This window comes from Lichenostomus cassidix, chromosome 8 (genome assembly GCF_008360975.1).
Source record: "Lichenostomus cassidix isolate B80296 chromosome 8, HeHo_3.0, whole genome shotgun sequence".
NCBI lineage: Eukaryota > Metazoa > Chordata > Aves > Passeriformes > Meliphagidae > Lichenostomus > Lichenostomus cassidix.
Window position 1 is genome coordinate 888820 of NC_139489.1, and position 16277 is coordinate 905096.

Genomic DNA, 16277 nt, shown 5'->3' on the forward strand with positions numbered 1-16277 from the left:
CAAAGGATGTGATGTCAGCAGTTCTACTTTCCAAATAGAATTCTTAATTTGGAATATTAATCAAATACTGTGTTCTAATAATAATATTAGATGGAATATTGATAAAATGTTGTATTTTAGTAAAATTGAGGGGGAAAAACAATGAAATTTTAGCCATTTTAGTGTGATCATCAACGTGCTGTACACAAATCTTCAAATAAATTATTTTGGAAATGAAGGACTCACCTTGTCCCAAAATTCTCATTTACAGACTGAAGAATTTGCCCTTCACTTTTACCAAGCTGAAAGAGCTGGCAGCCCTGTGGCTTTCTGACAACCAGGTAATGCCTTTCAATATTCCCGTTTTCCTCACTAAAGGGGTTGTAGCAAGGGCTGTGAATATTTCATTTATATTATATTATATTATATTATATTATATTATATTTCATTTATATTATATTATATTATATTATATTTCATTTATATCATACTTATATTATATTATATTTATATTTCATTTATACTATATCATCTTGCTTAATACAAGGTTTTATGGGATTTTGGAAGGGTTTGCTCCCAGCCCACCTTTGGATTTCCATTCCCAGCCACAAATCCTGCTGGGTGTGATTTTTTCCCACCTTTGCAGGGTTTATTTCACCAGGATGAGCTTCTGCCTCCTCACCAAAGGAGCAAATAAAGGGCAAAAGCAGCAAGGGAGTATTTTGGCAGTAGAAATTCCAGGTGTTTGTTCCCCAATTTGTTATTATCCTGTCCCACCTCTTGCTCCCTCTATTCCTTTTTCTTGCCTTCCTCTTCCATCCTCTTTTCCCATCCCTGAATATTTTAAACCCCACTGTAGTCAGGGAGAGTTCAAAGAAGTCAAAGATGCTCAAGGACTTTGGGTTTTGCTTTGGAGAAAACTCATTTGGGAGCTTCTCTTTGTTGCAGGGCTTTGGTTTGTAGCAGATACTCTTTGGGATTCTATTTTAAACCAAATTATGCAACAGGAGCCCTGAGAAATGCAACAGTTCCAGCAGCAGCTGGGCTCCAAAATAAGTCTGAAATGTACATTTTAGTTTTAGAGCCCAGCCAAAAATGGGAGAGCTGATGGGGAGGGGTAATAGAAAATTATGATTAAATTTATTGGGTTAAATGAGGATTCTTGGGGTTGTTTTTTTTCCCCCTCTGATTTCCATTAAAAAAAATTAACACTGCCTGGCTGTGCAGCCCAGGCACAGAACACCCACAGCCCGTTAAATATACAACATTTTCCAGCATTTTGGGTTTTCTGTGGCAGAGCATGGATTGGTTTCCATCCTGTGGACTGTGACAGCCACTCCTGGGTTGAATTTAGAGCTCAGGATTGGTAAAACATCCCCAAGTGCAGCCAAACCCAGCAGGAACACTCAGGGAATGTTCCGTGGAAATTCCACAGTGAATTGCTCCAGGTGAACTGACAGCCTGGAGCCACCAGGAATTCACTGAATTTAGTCAATAATTAATTTTTTGTGGGTTAAAAATCGATTTAAGGGGTGTTAAACTGTGCAGTGCCAGCTCTGTTCCCTAATCCTGTTCCCTGGAGCACCCAGGCAGCATTCCCCATGGGAACAGCAGGAATTCCAGGAGTGAGGAATGGGAAATGAGGCTCCACACTGCTCTCAGCCCATGGGGAGTTGGTTTTCCTGCATTCCCTGTATCCTGGAAGGTTGATCCATTCCCAGTCCCAGGAGTTAATGGATTATTTGTTTCCCATCCCATTCCAAGATCCCAGGAGGGATCCTGTTCCCTTGGAGCACCCAGGCAGCATTCCCCATGGGAACAGCAGGAATTCCAGGAGTGAGGAATGGGAGAGGAGTTTTAAATTGGGTTAAAACCCAACTTCAGGGGTGTCAAACTGTGCAGTGCCAGCTCTGCTCCCTAATCCTGTTCCTTCAGAGCACCCAGGCAGCATTCCCCATGGGAACAGCAGGAATTCCAGGAGTGAGGAATGGGAGATGAGGCTCCACACTCCTCCCAGCCCACGGGGAGTTGGTTTTCCCACATTCCCCGTGCCCATGAAGGTGGATTTCCCATTTCCAGGAGCTAATGGATGATTTGTTTCCCACCCCTGCAGTCCAAGGCTCTGATCCCGCTGCAGACCGAGGCTCACCCCGAGACCAAGCAGCGAGTTCTCACCAACTACATGTTCCCCCAGCAGCCCCGCAGCGATGAAGGTGAAACCCCAGCAGATCCTGCCTTGGAGAGGGGAGGGAATTCCAGAGGGAAGGAGGGGAAGGCTTGGGATGTGATTCTCCTGAGACATCCCAGCTCCAGCAGGGAGTGACAGTTCCTGGGGCTCAATTCCTGACAATTCCTCCAGGCTCCACTGCTCCCACAAGGCCTCTCTGGGAGTAAAAGGGGTTGGGAAAATGTCAGTGTGAAAGTGGAAATGGGAAAATGTCAGTCTGACAGCCTGGGAGAAACAGGAATTGTCATGTCCGTGGAATTGGCATCTCTGTCTGGGAGCTGGGAATGTCCAGCTCCATGCCATGGGATGCCAAGGCTCCCAAACTTTGCTGGATTGAGGGTTTTCTCCTCCCACAGTGTCACTGTTGAGCTGCTAGCAGAGAAAGAAGACACAGATTCTCAGTGTGGCATAAAAAAGAGCTTTTATTATTTAATTCCAACTTATATAGAATTTTCAGAGGTCACCCAGATTGGTCAGTCAGAAACCTCCCCCTAGGCCTGACTGGCCAGGCCTGAACTGTCCAAATCTCGAGACACTGTCTTTAATAACATCCAAACTTCATCTTTGTTTATAAAACACAGGACAAAGTTCTCATGGGAAAGACCTGTGCTAGCCACACCCCAGCTCCATTCAATTGGAGTTTTCCCACTCTCCCTCTGCCCCAGCATTGCCCCAAACCCTGGTGGTGTTTCCCACCACTCCCATCCCAGATTTATTCCTAACTCTGGAATGGTTTCTCAATTCCCATTTTCCCCCTCATGTTTTCAGTCAATCACCCAAGTGACCAGCTGTGCAAAGTCTGTTTGGCTCATTGCCATCTCCCTTCCCAATCCCTGCAGATTTCCAGTCGGACAGTGACAGCTTTAACCCCACGCTGTGGGAGGAGCAGAGGCAGCAGAGGATGACTGTGGCCTTTGAATTCGAGGACAAAAAGGAAGAGGAGGAAAATCCAGGGAAAGTGAAGGTGAGTTCTGCTGGATTTATTGTGTGATTCATATATTATGGATGGAGTTCAATATGCAGGTCTTGAATTGAGCTGGGTTTGTGTTTTCAATGTCATATTTCTGCATATTCCTGCCACAGGAATTCTGTCCCAAAGGGAATTGGGACACAGTTACTGTCCAACCACTGCTTTTTCAGAAATATTTCAATCCCAGAGAGGACTCCATATTCCTCTCAAAGCAGAAGCCAATGAGGGAATTTTTTAGGAATATTTCAATCCCAGACAGGACTCCATATTCCTCTCAAAGCAGAAGCCAATGAGGGGATTTTTTAGGAATATTTTGATCCCATAAGGGATTCCATATTCCTCTCAAAGCAGAAGCCAATGAGGGGATTTTTTAGGAATATTTTGATCCCAGACAGGATTCCATATTCCTCTCAAAGCAGAAGCCAATGAGGGGATTTTTTAGGACTATTTTGATCCCAGACAGGATTCCATATTCCTCTCAAAGCAGAAGCCAATGAGGGGATTTCTAGGAATATTTTGATCCCATAAGGGATTCCATATTCCTCTCAAAGCAGAAGCCAATGAGGGGATTTTTTAGGACTATTTTGATCCCAGACAGGATTCCATATTCCTCTCAAAGCAGAAGCCAACGAGGGTTTTGCAGCTTCATGGGATGTGCAGTGGAGAGGACATCACTTGGGAAAAAATGAAGTTCAAAACATGAATTTCCTCCCCCATTCTCCTGAAATTAATGTCATCCCAGAGTTCTCCATCAATCCCTCAATCAGTGGCATTGTCAGGAGGATATTTTCAAGGCTGTCATGAAAATGTCTGTTCCTTGAATAACACAAAGGAATTATCCCACACTTCAACCCTGCACATTGTGAGCTGTGGTAGAACACCCAAGGTAAAATGTAGGGTCAGAGAGAAAATCATCTCAGGAGGTTTAAATCAGATTTTCCTTCTGAAATTAACAGCACTCTTGTCAATAGCTCTTAATGCTCCATTTAAACCTTCATGGAAATTTTGGATTTTTCTTTCCTCTGTTTTTCCCAGTGGGGAATTTTTCTCCAACTCCTGTGCCCAGAGCTAATGGACTCTGCTGCTTTTGGTGAAACAGAAAATGAAGCCAAACGCAGCCTTCACCTCACAATAAATAGATTAAAATGGAATTTTACCCTGAATGAATTGCAGATTTAGTGAAACACAAAATGAAGCCAAAAGCAGCCTTCGCCTCACAATAAATAGATTAAACTGGAATTTTACCCTGGATGAATTGCAGATTTATGGGTCATGTATGGAAAACAGCAGCTTGGAAAGTTTTCTGTTGTTTCACCACTTGTTAGCAGAATTTTAGCTGGGGCTGACATGGCTGGAGGTTTCAACATGAACGTTTTTAGCAGTTTCACCAGACTTTTAAGGGAGATATTGAAATAAATTTAAATTCTCAGCAGGCTGTACCCACCACCACTGCAGCATTTCATAACAGCAGAAGTCATTTTCACTTTTTATCTCCCATCAAACTGAACTTTCAGCCAAACACCTGCTAAAATCGATTTGGTCACTGGGATGGTTTGATAAATTTGTTCCATCAGGAGTTTTGAACTTTGAAGATTATCTGTTTGGGATCAGGCTGCTTTGGATGTAGCATTGGAATGGGATTGACAGGGAAATACAGATTTCCCCTGGGATGAGAAGTGTGGATCAGGGAGGGAAATATCTGCATCCCAGGGCTGTTCCCCCCACAGCTCCCAGGAGTTTGGCTGCTCAACATTAACACTGCCAGGGGTGTGAAACTCCAGCTAAACCCTTGGCTGGGATGATCTGCCTCATCCCAGCTGATTTTCCCTGGCTGCTGTTCCCCAGGATTTGCTCTGTTCCTTGGCTCCCAGCCCTGCCTGGCTCAGCCTTTGCCCTAAAACCACAGCCTGGGTTCTGGGAGACACCAAGAGCCTCATTAAGCCACCCTAAACACGATTTCATTCAGCCAGAGCTGCAGCAGAGCTCTAGTGCTGCTTTCCAGACTTAATTTATCTTTTTCTGTTGGAATTCTTTATGAAAAGTGACATCCCAGCCACAGATTTTAACGTTTTCTGCTCTGCTCGGTGATGTTTATTCTCTCCTGGTTCAGATCTGCATGCCAGCACTTCATGCAGTTTTATTTACCAAATCAATCATGCTTTTGCCTCTGAAATATTCCTGTGGACAGACCATTTTCAGCTGAATCCAAAATTGCATTTTCCCCACTCGCTGGGGATGTCAATCCAGCAGCTCTGACAGGGAGCTGTTAAAATCAGCTTTGTCAGCTCACCTACACTGTGAGGTAAAAGCTGCTGTGTGCTGAAAGATTCCAGATCCTTTAGCACCAGCAGGATTTGGAAGTTTCCCTGCCTTGCTATCCTGACACAGTTTAGGAACTTCAGATTTGGGGTTTTCCGGGGAATCTGTGGGTCTGTCAGGCAGTCAAAGCACAGCCAGGCTCAGGGGATTCTCTGGAGAGCTTTGGGTTTGTTTTGCTGTGCCAGAGGAGAGTCAGAGCCACCCAAGTGAGTGTCAACATCGTTAGTGAGTGTGAACCATTGTCAGAGTGTGAGCATCATCATTGTGTGTGAACATGATCAGTGAGTGTGAACATCATTGGTGAGTGTGAACATCATCAGTGTGAACATCAGTGAGTGTGAACATCATCAGTGAGTGTGAACATCGTCAGTGTGAACATCAGTGTGAGTGTGAACATCACTGTGTGTGAACATCATCAGTCAGTGTGAGCATCGTCAGTGAGTGTGAACATCATCCATCAGTGCATGTGAACATCAGTGTGTGTGAACATCATCAGTGAGTGTGAACATTGTCAGTGAGTGTGAACACCATCCACCTCCAGGAGCAAACCCTCCAGGGGATCAGCCCCAGTGCTCAGCTCCATCCGTCGTTCAGATTAACTCAGCCTGGCTGAATGAATTCTGCATTGACTGCAGGATTGGCTGGGCAGGATGAGGGAATGTGTGGAGAGTCAGCAATATCTCCCAGGGTGAGGGAAGGGCTGGCAGGGGATGTTCCCAGCCCTGATTTCATGCCACTGGGATTCCATTCTGGGCTGACAAAGAGCAAATTTCATTTCAAACCTCTTCAAACCAAAGCACGAGGGAAATGCCCTCAGCCCCCCTTACTCCACACTCTTTTAATCCCATATTTATGCTTTAATTGCTCATTCTAATCCATCCTTTCCTGGCTGCTCAGGTGGAGATAAACCTGAAGCGTTACCCCACGCCATACCCCGAGGATTTGAAGAACATGGTGAAATCTGTGCAGAACCTGGTGAGCAAACCCAGCCTGGGCGTGAGACCTGAGAACCCTGTGGTGACCCCAGCGGCCACCACTGACCCCACGGGCAAGGACAAGTACGAGCACAAGTGGCCACCACTGACCCCCAAGGAGATCCCACTGCCAGTGGAGGTAATGTAAAGGATCTTTCTTCCTCTCCAGGCTCTTTTTTAGGGGGTTTGAAAAAAAACTCCAGGCTCTTTTTTAGGGGATTTGAACCACCTTTTTTAGATGTTTTGGTATGATGGGAATCACAGACCTCAGAGAGGTTCTTGTTTCCCCCATAAAGTTTTATATTGAGTTGCTGGGTTGCATTCAGGTTTGGGTTGAGATGCTGTTTGTCCCAATGCTGATGGATTTTTGGGTGGAAATCTCCCTGGATGGGAATTTTGGGGTGGATTTCCACTGCAGGGAGCAGCCCTGGGCAATAACTCCCAGGGAGCTGCAGAATGCAGCTCTTCCTGGAGGGTTTGCCAAGCACAGGGACAACATTAATCACAAAAAAAGATGATTTCCTAAGGTTCTATCCCAGGATCAATCACCAAAAAGTAAATTCCTAAAGTTCTATCCTGGGATCAATTACAAAAAAAGGTAATTTCCTAAGGTTCTACCCCAGGATCAATCACAGAAAAGTTGAATTATTAAGGTCCTATCCCAGGATTGATCACCAAAAAGTTAAATTCTTAAGGTTCTATCCCAGGATCAATTACAAAAAAAGGTAAATTCCCAAAGTTCTATCCCAGGATCAACTACAAAAAAAATTAAATTCCCAAAGTTTTATCCCTGGATTAATCACCAAAAGGTAAATTCCTAAAGTTCTATCCCAGGATCAATCACAAAAAATGTAATTTCCTAAAGTTCTATCCCAGGATTAATCACAAAAAGACGTAAATTCCCAAAGTTCTATCCCAGGATCAATCACCAAATAGGTAAATTCCCAAATCCTGCAGTCCTGCTGCTACAAAAAGCAGGGCTTTGGTCCCACCTACCCCACCAAACCTGTTGCAGGCATCATTCAAAGGAAGGGAAATCCCTTCCCATGAGAGTTTAAAAGCTCAAGAGGTTGAATGCCAGAATTCCTGAAAATCTTTGCGAACATTCAGTATTGAAAAGAAAGAAATGAGAAAAAATATTCTCCTTCTTTTTCACTCTTTTGTCATCTGAGCATTGTGATGAACTCCTTTTCCTTGAAATGCCAGTCCTGGGTGCAGGAATTGTTCTCCCTCTGTTTTCCACGTCTTTGGCACAAATATTACACATTTATCTCTAGCTGCTCTCCCAGTACTGTAAGTGCTTTATTTGCACTTAAACATTTTTGTTCCTTAAAAAAATAACCCAGCAAAGTTTCCTCTAAAAGTTGGCTTCAGAAAACTTCCACTCCAGGCACGATTTCGATTAGGACTAAGATACAGAAGTTAAATATTTAATTTCAACTAAAATATTTAAGTTAAATCGCCCATGTTTCCATCTAGATCTGAAATCTTCAGTTCCACCATCATTCCTTTTGACTCATTAAATCCTCACTGTGTAAATCTGCTCCTTGGGCCACGAGTCTTGACATTCTGCTCTTGTTGGTGAATATATAGAATTTATTTTGTATTACCCATCGTTTGAACTTGAATATCCTCAACAGCTTTCTGTGGGTTTTAATTATCCCTCCGTGTTTCTGTCTGGAATTTGATCCAGAGGTTTTAGGTGTTTGGTCCCAGAAATCAGTGGTTTGTTAGAGGAGGAGAGTTCTTGTCCTCCCCAGACTCAGGGAATTTCTGATTTTGTGGCTCTGATCAGATCCATTTCCCTCTCCTCACCTCCCTGCTCCAGCATCAAGCACACGGGAAGTGCAGGCAAAGTGTGAATGGCTTTGTGAACAATACTGGCCTGATTTCAGTTGTAACCCGTTAAATAAAACATAATTAAGCTCCATTTGCTTGGCAGATAATTAGCAGACGAAACTCCAGCCTCAAGTGAAAGTAGACTTTGAAACTGCAGGTGTGCTGTGATGGAGCTGGAGGCTGAATGCAGTTTCTGATGGCAGGTAATTGAATTTCAGGTGCAATGCTCACTTCTCCTCAGATAGTCTGGTTTCTGATCTCTTTTGGCTTCCCCTGCAATTAATTTGCACGTGTCTCTTCAGAAACTGTTTCTCAATCATGAAAGGGAGCATCTGGAATGAGGAGCAAGCTGCATTTCAAATCCTCTCTGCCATCCTTCACCTTCATTCACAATCAGCAAACAATGTCTTGATTAATCATCGATTGAAGGAAACCTCTTCATCACTCTAATTCTTTTTGAAAGATGTGAGTTTTGGCCAAAGAGGAGTCTGAGGTTTTTTTTTTAGGGAGTTGTGCTGCCTTTCCATGAGAAACAAGGAGGAATATCAAAATCAGCAAGTCAGGTCTTTATAATTTGTGTTCTGGATGTGTTTGGATTGAGAATATTCCACATTTCCTCTGCCTCAGCCCTTCCCTGGGCTGCTCCATGCAGATACATTATATTCTTTGCAAGCAGATTCCAGGAGTCTGGTCTCTCCAAAAATTCCATCCCTCTGGATTATAATTTAATATTCTTGTGCTCTCAGCATGAATATTTGGTGATATTTCTCTTCCCAGTTGCTTTAATGGTTTTTACCATGTATTTTCTCCTCACCACACTTCTCCATCCTCTTCCTTCCCCACTTAGCCCTGAGGAAGAAATCCTGACTCAACACAATTGCATTTCTCTCTTCCCTTTCTCCTTGCAATTTTCTTCCTGTTAGTGACCTTTTTGTTCTTGAGCTTGTAAGGAAAAGGTCCCCTTGAAGATAAATGGAATATGGTTTGGGGTTTTTACAGTGTATTTCACATATTCATGGCAGATTCACAAATGCCAGAGTGGTTCTTTCAGAAGTCACTGAGTTTTGTTGGAATAACTGGACTGGGGATAAAAAGAAAAGGAAAATAACTATAAAATAAGGAACTTCATGCACCTGAAATAAAACCCTGTGCCAGAAATGGAACTTCTGGGAACTTCCTCTCTCCCAGCAAAGGGAGCAAGTTAAGCTTAGAACTCCTGGAGGTTTCATGGCACAATATTGGGATTCTAGGCGCAAGATAAAGAAACCACAGAATCCCCCAGGAGCTCCCTGCCTGCCTCTGAGAACAGCCCAAAATCACCTCCAGAAGCCCTGGGCAGGGAGGACACAGCTGAGGGAGCCCAAAGCTCCGAGGTACAGCCACCCTGAGCTCCACAGGTGGAGAACCTCCCTCTGACTGCCACCAGGCACGGGGTTTGCACCAGTTTGTCACCCTGCACTGGGTTGGGCTCTGGGTGTCACTGGGGAGCACCAGGGACATCCTCTGCATGGGGAGGGGAAGCCTTGCCTGGGTCACTCCGTGTGGGAATCACCATGGAACTGTGCTGAGCTGAAATATGAGCCCTGAGGGGTTAATTAAAGCAAGGATGCCTCTTCTGGAAAGGTCCTTCCTCCAGCAGAACATCACATACAGAGGGAGTGAAACAGGTCTGGTGTAAATAGAATTAAATTCTCCAAGGACAGATCATGTGGCAAATGCTTCTACAAATCTCTGTTACTACAGAGAGTAGTTAATGGAGAGTAAACCTCTAAAAGTTTCCTGCTTGTAAGTGAAAACAAGAACATTTAAAAACCACTGTAGCATTTTGCATTCCAGCAAGGTGGATTTGGTTTGGGTGCTCCAGTTTCAGTTGTTTCCCTAATTATTGCACCTCTCCCTATTGCCTTCACTCTCCAAACTCACTGGAGAACCTTTACCAAAAGCAGGACAAGGTCCAGAGATCCTCCTGTGCCACCCATCCCTGTCTCCTCGGGACATTCATCCTTCTCATCCCTGAGCTTTCTGCAGGGATCAGAAAGGCCCCAAAATTCCTGCTGGTGCCTTCGTTCCCTCCGAGCCACCCTGTGAGCCTAAATGTCCTCCATTAAAATATCTCTTTCTAAGAACAAGTCCCACTTCCCTCCCCCAGTTTAACTGGTGTGATTTTCAGCACATGTCCTGTTGCAGGGCCTGTTTGAAGGTCAGATGTGCAGAAGTTTATTAAATCCAAGTCATTTTAATTTAGCCACAAAGTCCTTAGAGACAAAGCCATTTTAATTAAGTGCAGCTCCAGGGACAGCTGAATCTCTGGAAGGACTCACCACAAATAACTGGGCGAGGAATCCTCCCTCCTGAAATGCCAATTGTTTACTCTCAATTTGTGTTTATTTCTCTCTGCTTGGCAGCATTTTGGTGACCTTGACTTCATCAAAAATGTTTACAACAGCCTCGATGTATCTTGCAAGTTCCATCTGGTTTGTCCACATTTCCAGAACGAGCACATCACCACAGTTTTGAGGGGTATTTGTGTGGGCTAATTAGAACTTTCTGCTGACAAAACAGCACCACCAGCACTGCCCGTATGGTGGGTTTGGGGCGTTTTAACGATCACGAGGAGGAGGCTGTGAACTGTTTGTGTGCTGCAGTTGGAAGTGTTCCTGTTCCCCGTGTTTACTCTGCGTTGTTGTGTCCCTCAGGATGCCTTTGGACATCCTGGCAGCGAGATGAGGATAGGGGAGCTCCGTCCTTCCATGCCCGAGACGCCGCTCTACCCGCCCAAACTCGTCCTGCTGGGTAAAGACAAGAAAGGTACTGATGGATTTCACGGCCTTCGAGATGCAATCGCGTGCTGGGGATGTTCCACCTCTGTCTGTGAACCATAGCCCGCGGATATTCGTGCACATATTGATATCATCCATAGCTTGAACTTCAAAATGTGTTTTTCTGGAGTTTCATTCCCAAGCGCCACCCCCTGAAAGCGTTTGCTGTGTTTTGTTTCAGAGTCGACAGATGAGTCTGAAGCAGATAAGATCCATTGTCTGAATAACAGCGTTTCCTCAGGCACTTACTCAGACTATTCCCCTTCCCAGGCTTCCTCAGGCTCCTCCAACGCGCACGTAAAAATGGGCTCCCTGCAGACCACGGCTAAAGAAGCAGTGAATAACTCTTTGTGGGGGAACAGGTGTGACATTTTCCTGACACAGCTTCTGCTTGCGTTTTGTCCTGCCTGGGCCCTCACCGTGACCCTGTCTCCCTGTGGGGGTTAAAAAATCCATGTTTTTATCCCGTGTTGGCCGTGCAGAGCTGGCCACCCTCAATATTCCATAAAAGCCAGTAATCCCACAGCTGGTGCTTCAGCTCTGGGCTACCTCCAGGTGTTAAAGCTCCTGGAGATGGAGCTGCAGTTGGTGTCCCATGATTGCTATCCCAGCTCCCTCTGCCCTGGACCTCCAGGAACAGTGTGGTTCTTGGAAAGCCATGCACTGGAAACATTCCAGGAACAGCCTGTCCTGTCTCTCCCTGCCATAAATGCCCTCGTGTTCCATCCACAGCTCTGCCCCGTTAAAGAGCTGGATGAGAACAGCTCCAAACTGCCTCCGGTGTCTCTGGTTAAAAAGCAGGGGAAACCTTCCATCGCACTCATCCCTTATTTTTACAGCAGGAAAATGTGTTCAGCAGGATTTCTGGGAACACAGCATGGAGCCAGCCAGGCTTTTGAGTGACTTCTTAGTTTCTTCATGTGTATCCTGTCAGAATCTCTGCTCCAGGGCAAAATCCTGCTGCCACCATTCCCGTGCCAGAGGCACGACCTCCATGGAGCTTCCAACAGCTTGAGAGTAGCTCAGTTGGTGCTAAAAACACCAAGGGGCCAGGTTTGGTTCCTGGACTCGATGATCCTTGTGGGATCAACATTCCAGCTGGGGATATTCAGCAATAAGAATCCCCAAAGTCTCCCAGCGTGACCCCGAAGCCAGAGCGCAGATGGGAGAGGTTGAATCACCTTCCAAGGACGATGAGTGCCGACGTGCTGGGATAGAGGACATTTTATCTTGTTCCCTTCTCTTGTCTTTGCAGGCTGGCCCAGTCGTACCCGCAGCCCCTGGAGACCAAGCCATTGCTGAGCCAGCGGGAAGCGGCTCCGGCCGGGAACGTTCCGGCGCGCCCGGAGCGACGCCCGCTGAGCGACGCCTTCGCCGACAGCTGGAACGACAGCTCCCACTACGACAACACGGGATTCGTGGCCGAGGAGAGCGCGGCGGAGAACTCCGGCACCAACCCCCTGCTGAGCAGCAAATCCAGGAGCTCCTCGGCGCATGGGCGCCGGCCGCTGATCCGGCAGGACAGGATCGTGGGGATCCCCCTGGAGCTGGAGCAGCCCGCGCTCAGAAACACACACGACTCTGAAGTGCCTCCTCCCAATCCTTGGCAAAATTGGACCAGAACCCCCAGTCCTTTTGAAGACAGGACAGCTTTTCCTTCCAAACTGGAAAGCACCCCCAACACCAGCCCTTTGCCCGAGCGGAAAGATCACATCAAGGAGTCTCCCGAAATGACGAGCACTTTCACTCCAGGAATCCCGTGGGAATACCACGACTCCAACGCTAACAGAAGCCTCACGAACGTCTATTCCCACATGCACTGTCGCCCGGAGCCTTCCAAAAACGTCATCTCCATCAGCAAGAGCACGGAGCGGCTCTCCCCGATGATGAGGGATATAAAAACGAACAAGTTCAAGAAGTCGCAGAGCATCGACGAGATCGACATTGGGGCGTACAAGGTGTACAACATCCCCCTGGAAAACTATGCATCCGGCAACGACACCGTGGGCCCCCACGAGAGGGTGGACAAGCTGCTGGGCCCGGAGCACGGCGTGCTGAGCATGTCCCGCAGCCAGTCCGTGCCCATGCTGGACGACGAGCTGCTGACCTACGGCAGCGTCAAGGTGCAGCCGCAGCACAAGGCCTCGGTCACCAAGAAGGTTTATCAGTTCGACCAAAGCTTCAACCCACAGGGCGCCGTGGAGCTCCCGGCCGACAAGCGGCTCCTGCCGCCCTTCCAGCTCAACGCCGACTACCTGCCGCAGCCGGCCAAGAGCCTGCCCCAGGAGCTGGTGAGCCCGCGGGGCTACGGCCGCTACGCGCCTGTGGAGCCCATGTTCTCCTTCTCGCAGCCCTCGGTGGGCGAGGAGCCGGCGGCAGCCCCCTTCCCCGGCCCGGCCGCGCGGCCCGGCTTCCTGCGCAGGGCGGATTCGCTGGTCAGCTCGGCCGAGATGTCCGTGTTCCGCAGGGTGGGCGAGCCGCAGGAGCTGCCCCCGGCGGACAGGTACGGCCGGGCCCCGTTCCGCGGCGCCCCGGAGCGCCAGGGCAGCATGGCCGTGCCCGAGGCCCAGTTCCTCAAGCGCAACGGGCGCTACGAAGACGAGCACCCTTCCTACCAGGAAGTGAAAGCCCAGACCGGGAGCTTCCCGGTTAAAAACCTCACGCAAAGGAGGCCCCTGTCGGCACGAAGCTACAGCACTGAGAGCTACGGCACGGCCCAAACGCGGCCGGTCTCTGCGAGGCCCACCATGGCAGCTCTGCTGGAAAAGATTCCGTCAGACTATAACTTGGGTAACTATGGCGACAAGCCTTCCGATAGCAGTGATATAAAGCCGAGGCCTCCCCCTGGGAAGGGAAATGAGAGCTGTGCTAAAATGCCCGCTGACTGGAGACAACAGCTACTTAGACATATAGAAGCTAGAAGGTTAGACAGGGTATGTTTGGCATTTCTCTGCAATTAATGCCTTTAGTTGTGTGTTTCGCTCTGTCAAACGATTTGCACGTGCAGTGGTGACCACCAGAATTCCCAGGGATGAAATTCCTGCTGTGGTGTCAGAGGGTTTGGCCCGCCAAGGGCCATGGGGTGCTCAGCTGGAGTGAGGGGTCCCAGTAAATCCAGACGCTCCTCACTGGTGACATTCCTTGGTGGACATCACTGGGGTGGTGACTCTGGGTCCTGCATAAAGCCAGAGGCTCTGCCCCAGTGCCTGTCACCGGGGTGGTGATTCCTGCAGCTCTGCCCAAAATTAGGAAGAGCCCTGAGGTTCTGCCCTGCTCATGGAAGTGCTGCTGGAACCACCATGTCAGTGACAACCAAGGTGCTGGGCACGTCTTAGCAGTAAAAGGGAATAAAGGACAAAGAGAATAAGTAATAAAATGTATTTTAGCTTTCATGTCGCCGTTAGTGCAGGGGGTTTGAAGGTGTCTATAACTGAGAAATATCCCTGGGTATCCACTGCCGCTGTTTTAATGGGAATGTGATCATTACTCCTTTTAGCTGTAGGAAGTTATGCTGATTTGCCTTCTATCCAAAGGGTACTTTAGTGCATGATTCAGTCATTACCTGTTTAATGACCTAATCCATGAATCCAATTTACTCCGTGATCTGAAGTGGTTGTGACAAATTCCTGTGGTGAAATGCATCAGAAGTCGTTGCCAAATGTGTCCATATACCTGTTTTATGCTAGAGCCTCCTGAGTCCAGTGTTAATATCCTCCTTACTTTCCAGTTGCTCGGCTGTGATGATATTAAATTATCCTTAAGGTTCAAATGGGGAAACTTTAAAAAGGGGCTCCAGGGCTGAAGTGTTTTCCTCCTTCAGCTCTTATCCTTGTGCTGTGTAAACCCACTGGAAACTGCCTCCCACCCAGGGAAACCAGTGCACCCCGAGCAGAGCACTTCCTGGTGGAAATAAACACTTCCCAGATGCTGTTGCTTTAAGGAATATTGTTACACCTAGTTTACAACCTGTATTAAGGGATGCTTTAGCCCTGCCAAGCTGACAGCAGTGGTTGTTCCTGGTCCCTGCGAGGTGTTCCTGCTGGGTGCAGAGCTCCAAGGAGCTGGAGGCTGAGCTGCTGGCAGCACCTGGAGCCCCTGGAGCAGCTGTCACCTAAAGCCACTGTCCCCGGGGTGTCCCTGCTGGTGTCAGGGAGCAGGGTGGCACAGAGCCCTCGCACACAGGGGTTGCTCCTCACTGCCAGCCCCACCTCTGGCTGCACAGCCGAACCCCAATCTGGCCTTTTTTGCAAAAAAGAAAGACTTGTACCATGTGAACTCCAGATCCCACCACCCCTCATGTGCTGTCAGCGTGGAAGTCTCCCTGGTGCCCATTTCTGTACGAGGAGCAATGTACTCGCTGTGTGTGACCAGTGCATGCCTGGAGGAGCTATCGATACTTGGTACTGTTTGTTGGCTTAAACTAAAACTCTGTGAACTTAACCATGTATGTGTGAGACTTAATTCTGAGCATGTGTGTTCATACGTGTCCCGTGGTTGTTTCCTCTACTCAGAGCGCTGCTTACAAACACCACACAGTTAGCCTTGGCATGCTGCACTCTGGAGGGGTTTCAGCCATGCATGCCGGCCGAAGCATGACTTTAAACTTGCAGCCTAAATCTAAATTTGAAAACCAAATGCTTCAAGAGCTACCTCTACCGAAAGTAAGTATGGGCTAGCCAGCATTCCCGGCATTCCTGATTAATTAACGATCCTTGCTTCCTCCTGGTTTAGCTTCTGCCTCTTCCTCATGCTTTCACGATGCCCAATCCCCAAAGCAAGGCTGCCAGGGGTGCAGTTGTGCCCCCGGGTGGCTTTGCTTTCTGGATTCCGGAGCTCCCTGGCTGTCATTCCTGCTTTCCTGCTCTCCTCACACACACCGGGGCTGCCCTGTGCTCCGTGGGGAACGTGGTTTGCTCTGGGGCTGTTTGATCCGAGAAATATGGGTGTGGAAATGCTAAATGTGCATTTAAATAGGCTCCAGGAGACAGGGGTTTTAATATTTGAGTGTTAATTGGGTGTGCTGCAATACCTGATGAGTTTTGAACATGTTATCACACTCAAACCCATTTTAAACTTTGAGCAACACCTACAAAAGAGAATATTTTCCTCACTTATTTACTGCTTCTCTTATATATATTATTGACCAGCAC

General features: G+C 47.5%; 1 protein-coding gene and 1 long non-coding RNA gene across 2 annotated transcripts in view; both read left to right on the top strand.

Annotated features, from left to right (window-relative positions):
- Positions 1 to 16277, top strand: part of LOC146433583 (uncharacterized) — a 214838-nt gene that overhangs the window by 186789 nt on the left and 11772 nt on the right. The gene's annotated exons all lie outside the window — the stretch shown is intronic.
- The window catches only part of LRRC7 (leucine rich repeat containing 7), a 79307-nt gene that overhangs the window by 51258 nt on the left and 11772 nt on the right, over positions 1 to 16277 (top strand). The window contains exons 8-16 of the mRNA XM_085067296.1: positions 219 to 320; positions 2093 to 2192; positions 3046 to 3170; positions 6393 to 6608; positions 9559 to 9681; positions 11005 to 11116; positions 11309 to 11489; positions 12383 to 14060; positions 15639 to 15788. Of these exons, the coding sequence (XP_084923422.1) occupies positions 219 to 320; positions 2093 to 2192; positions 3046 to 3170; positions 6393 to 6608; positions 9559 to 9681; positions 11005 to 11116; positions 11309 to 11489; positions 12383 to 14060; positions 15639 to 15788 (2787 nt within the window). The remainder of the gene's footprint in view (positions 1 to 218; positions 321 to 2092; positions 2193 to 3045; positions 3171 to 6392; positions 6609 to 9558; positions 9682 to 11004; positions 11117 to 11308; positions 11490 to 12382; positions 14061 to 15638; positions 15789 to 16277) is intronic.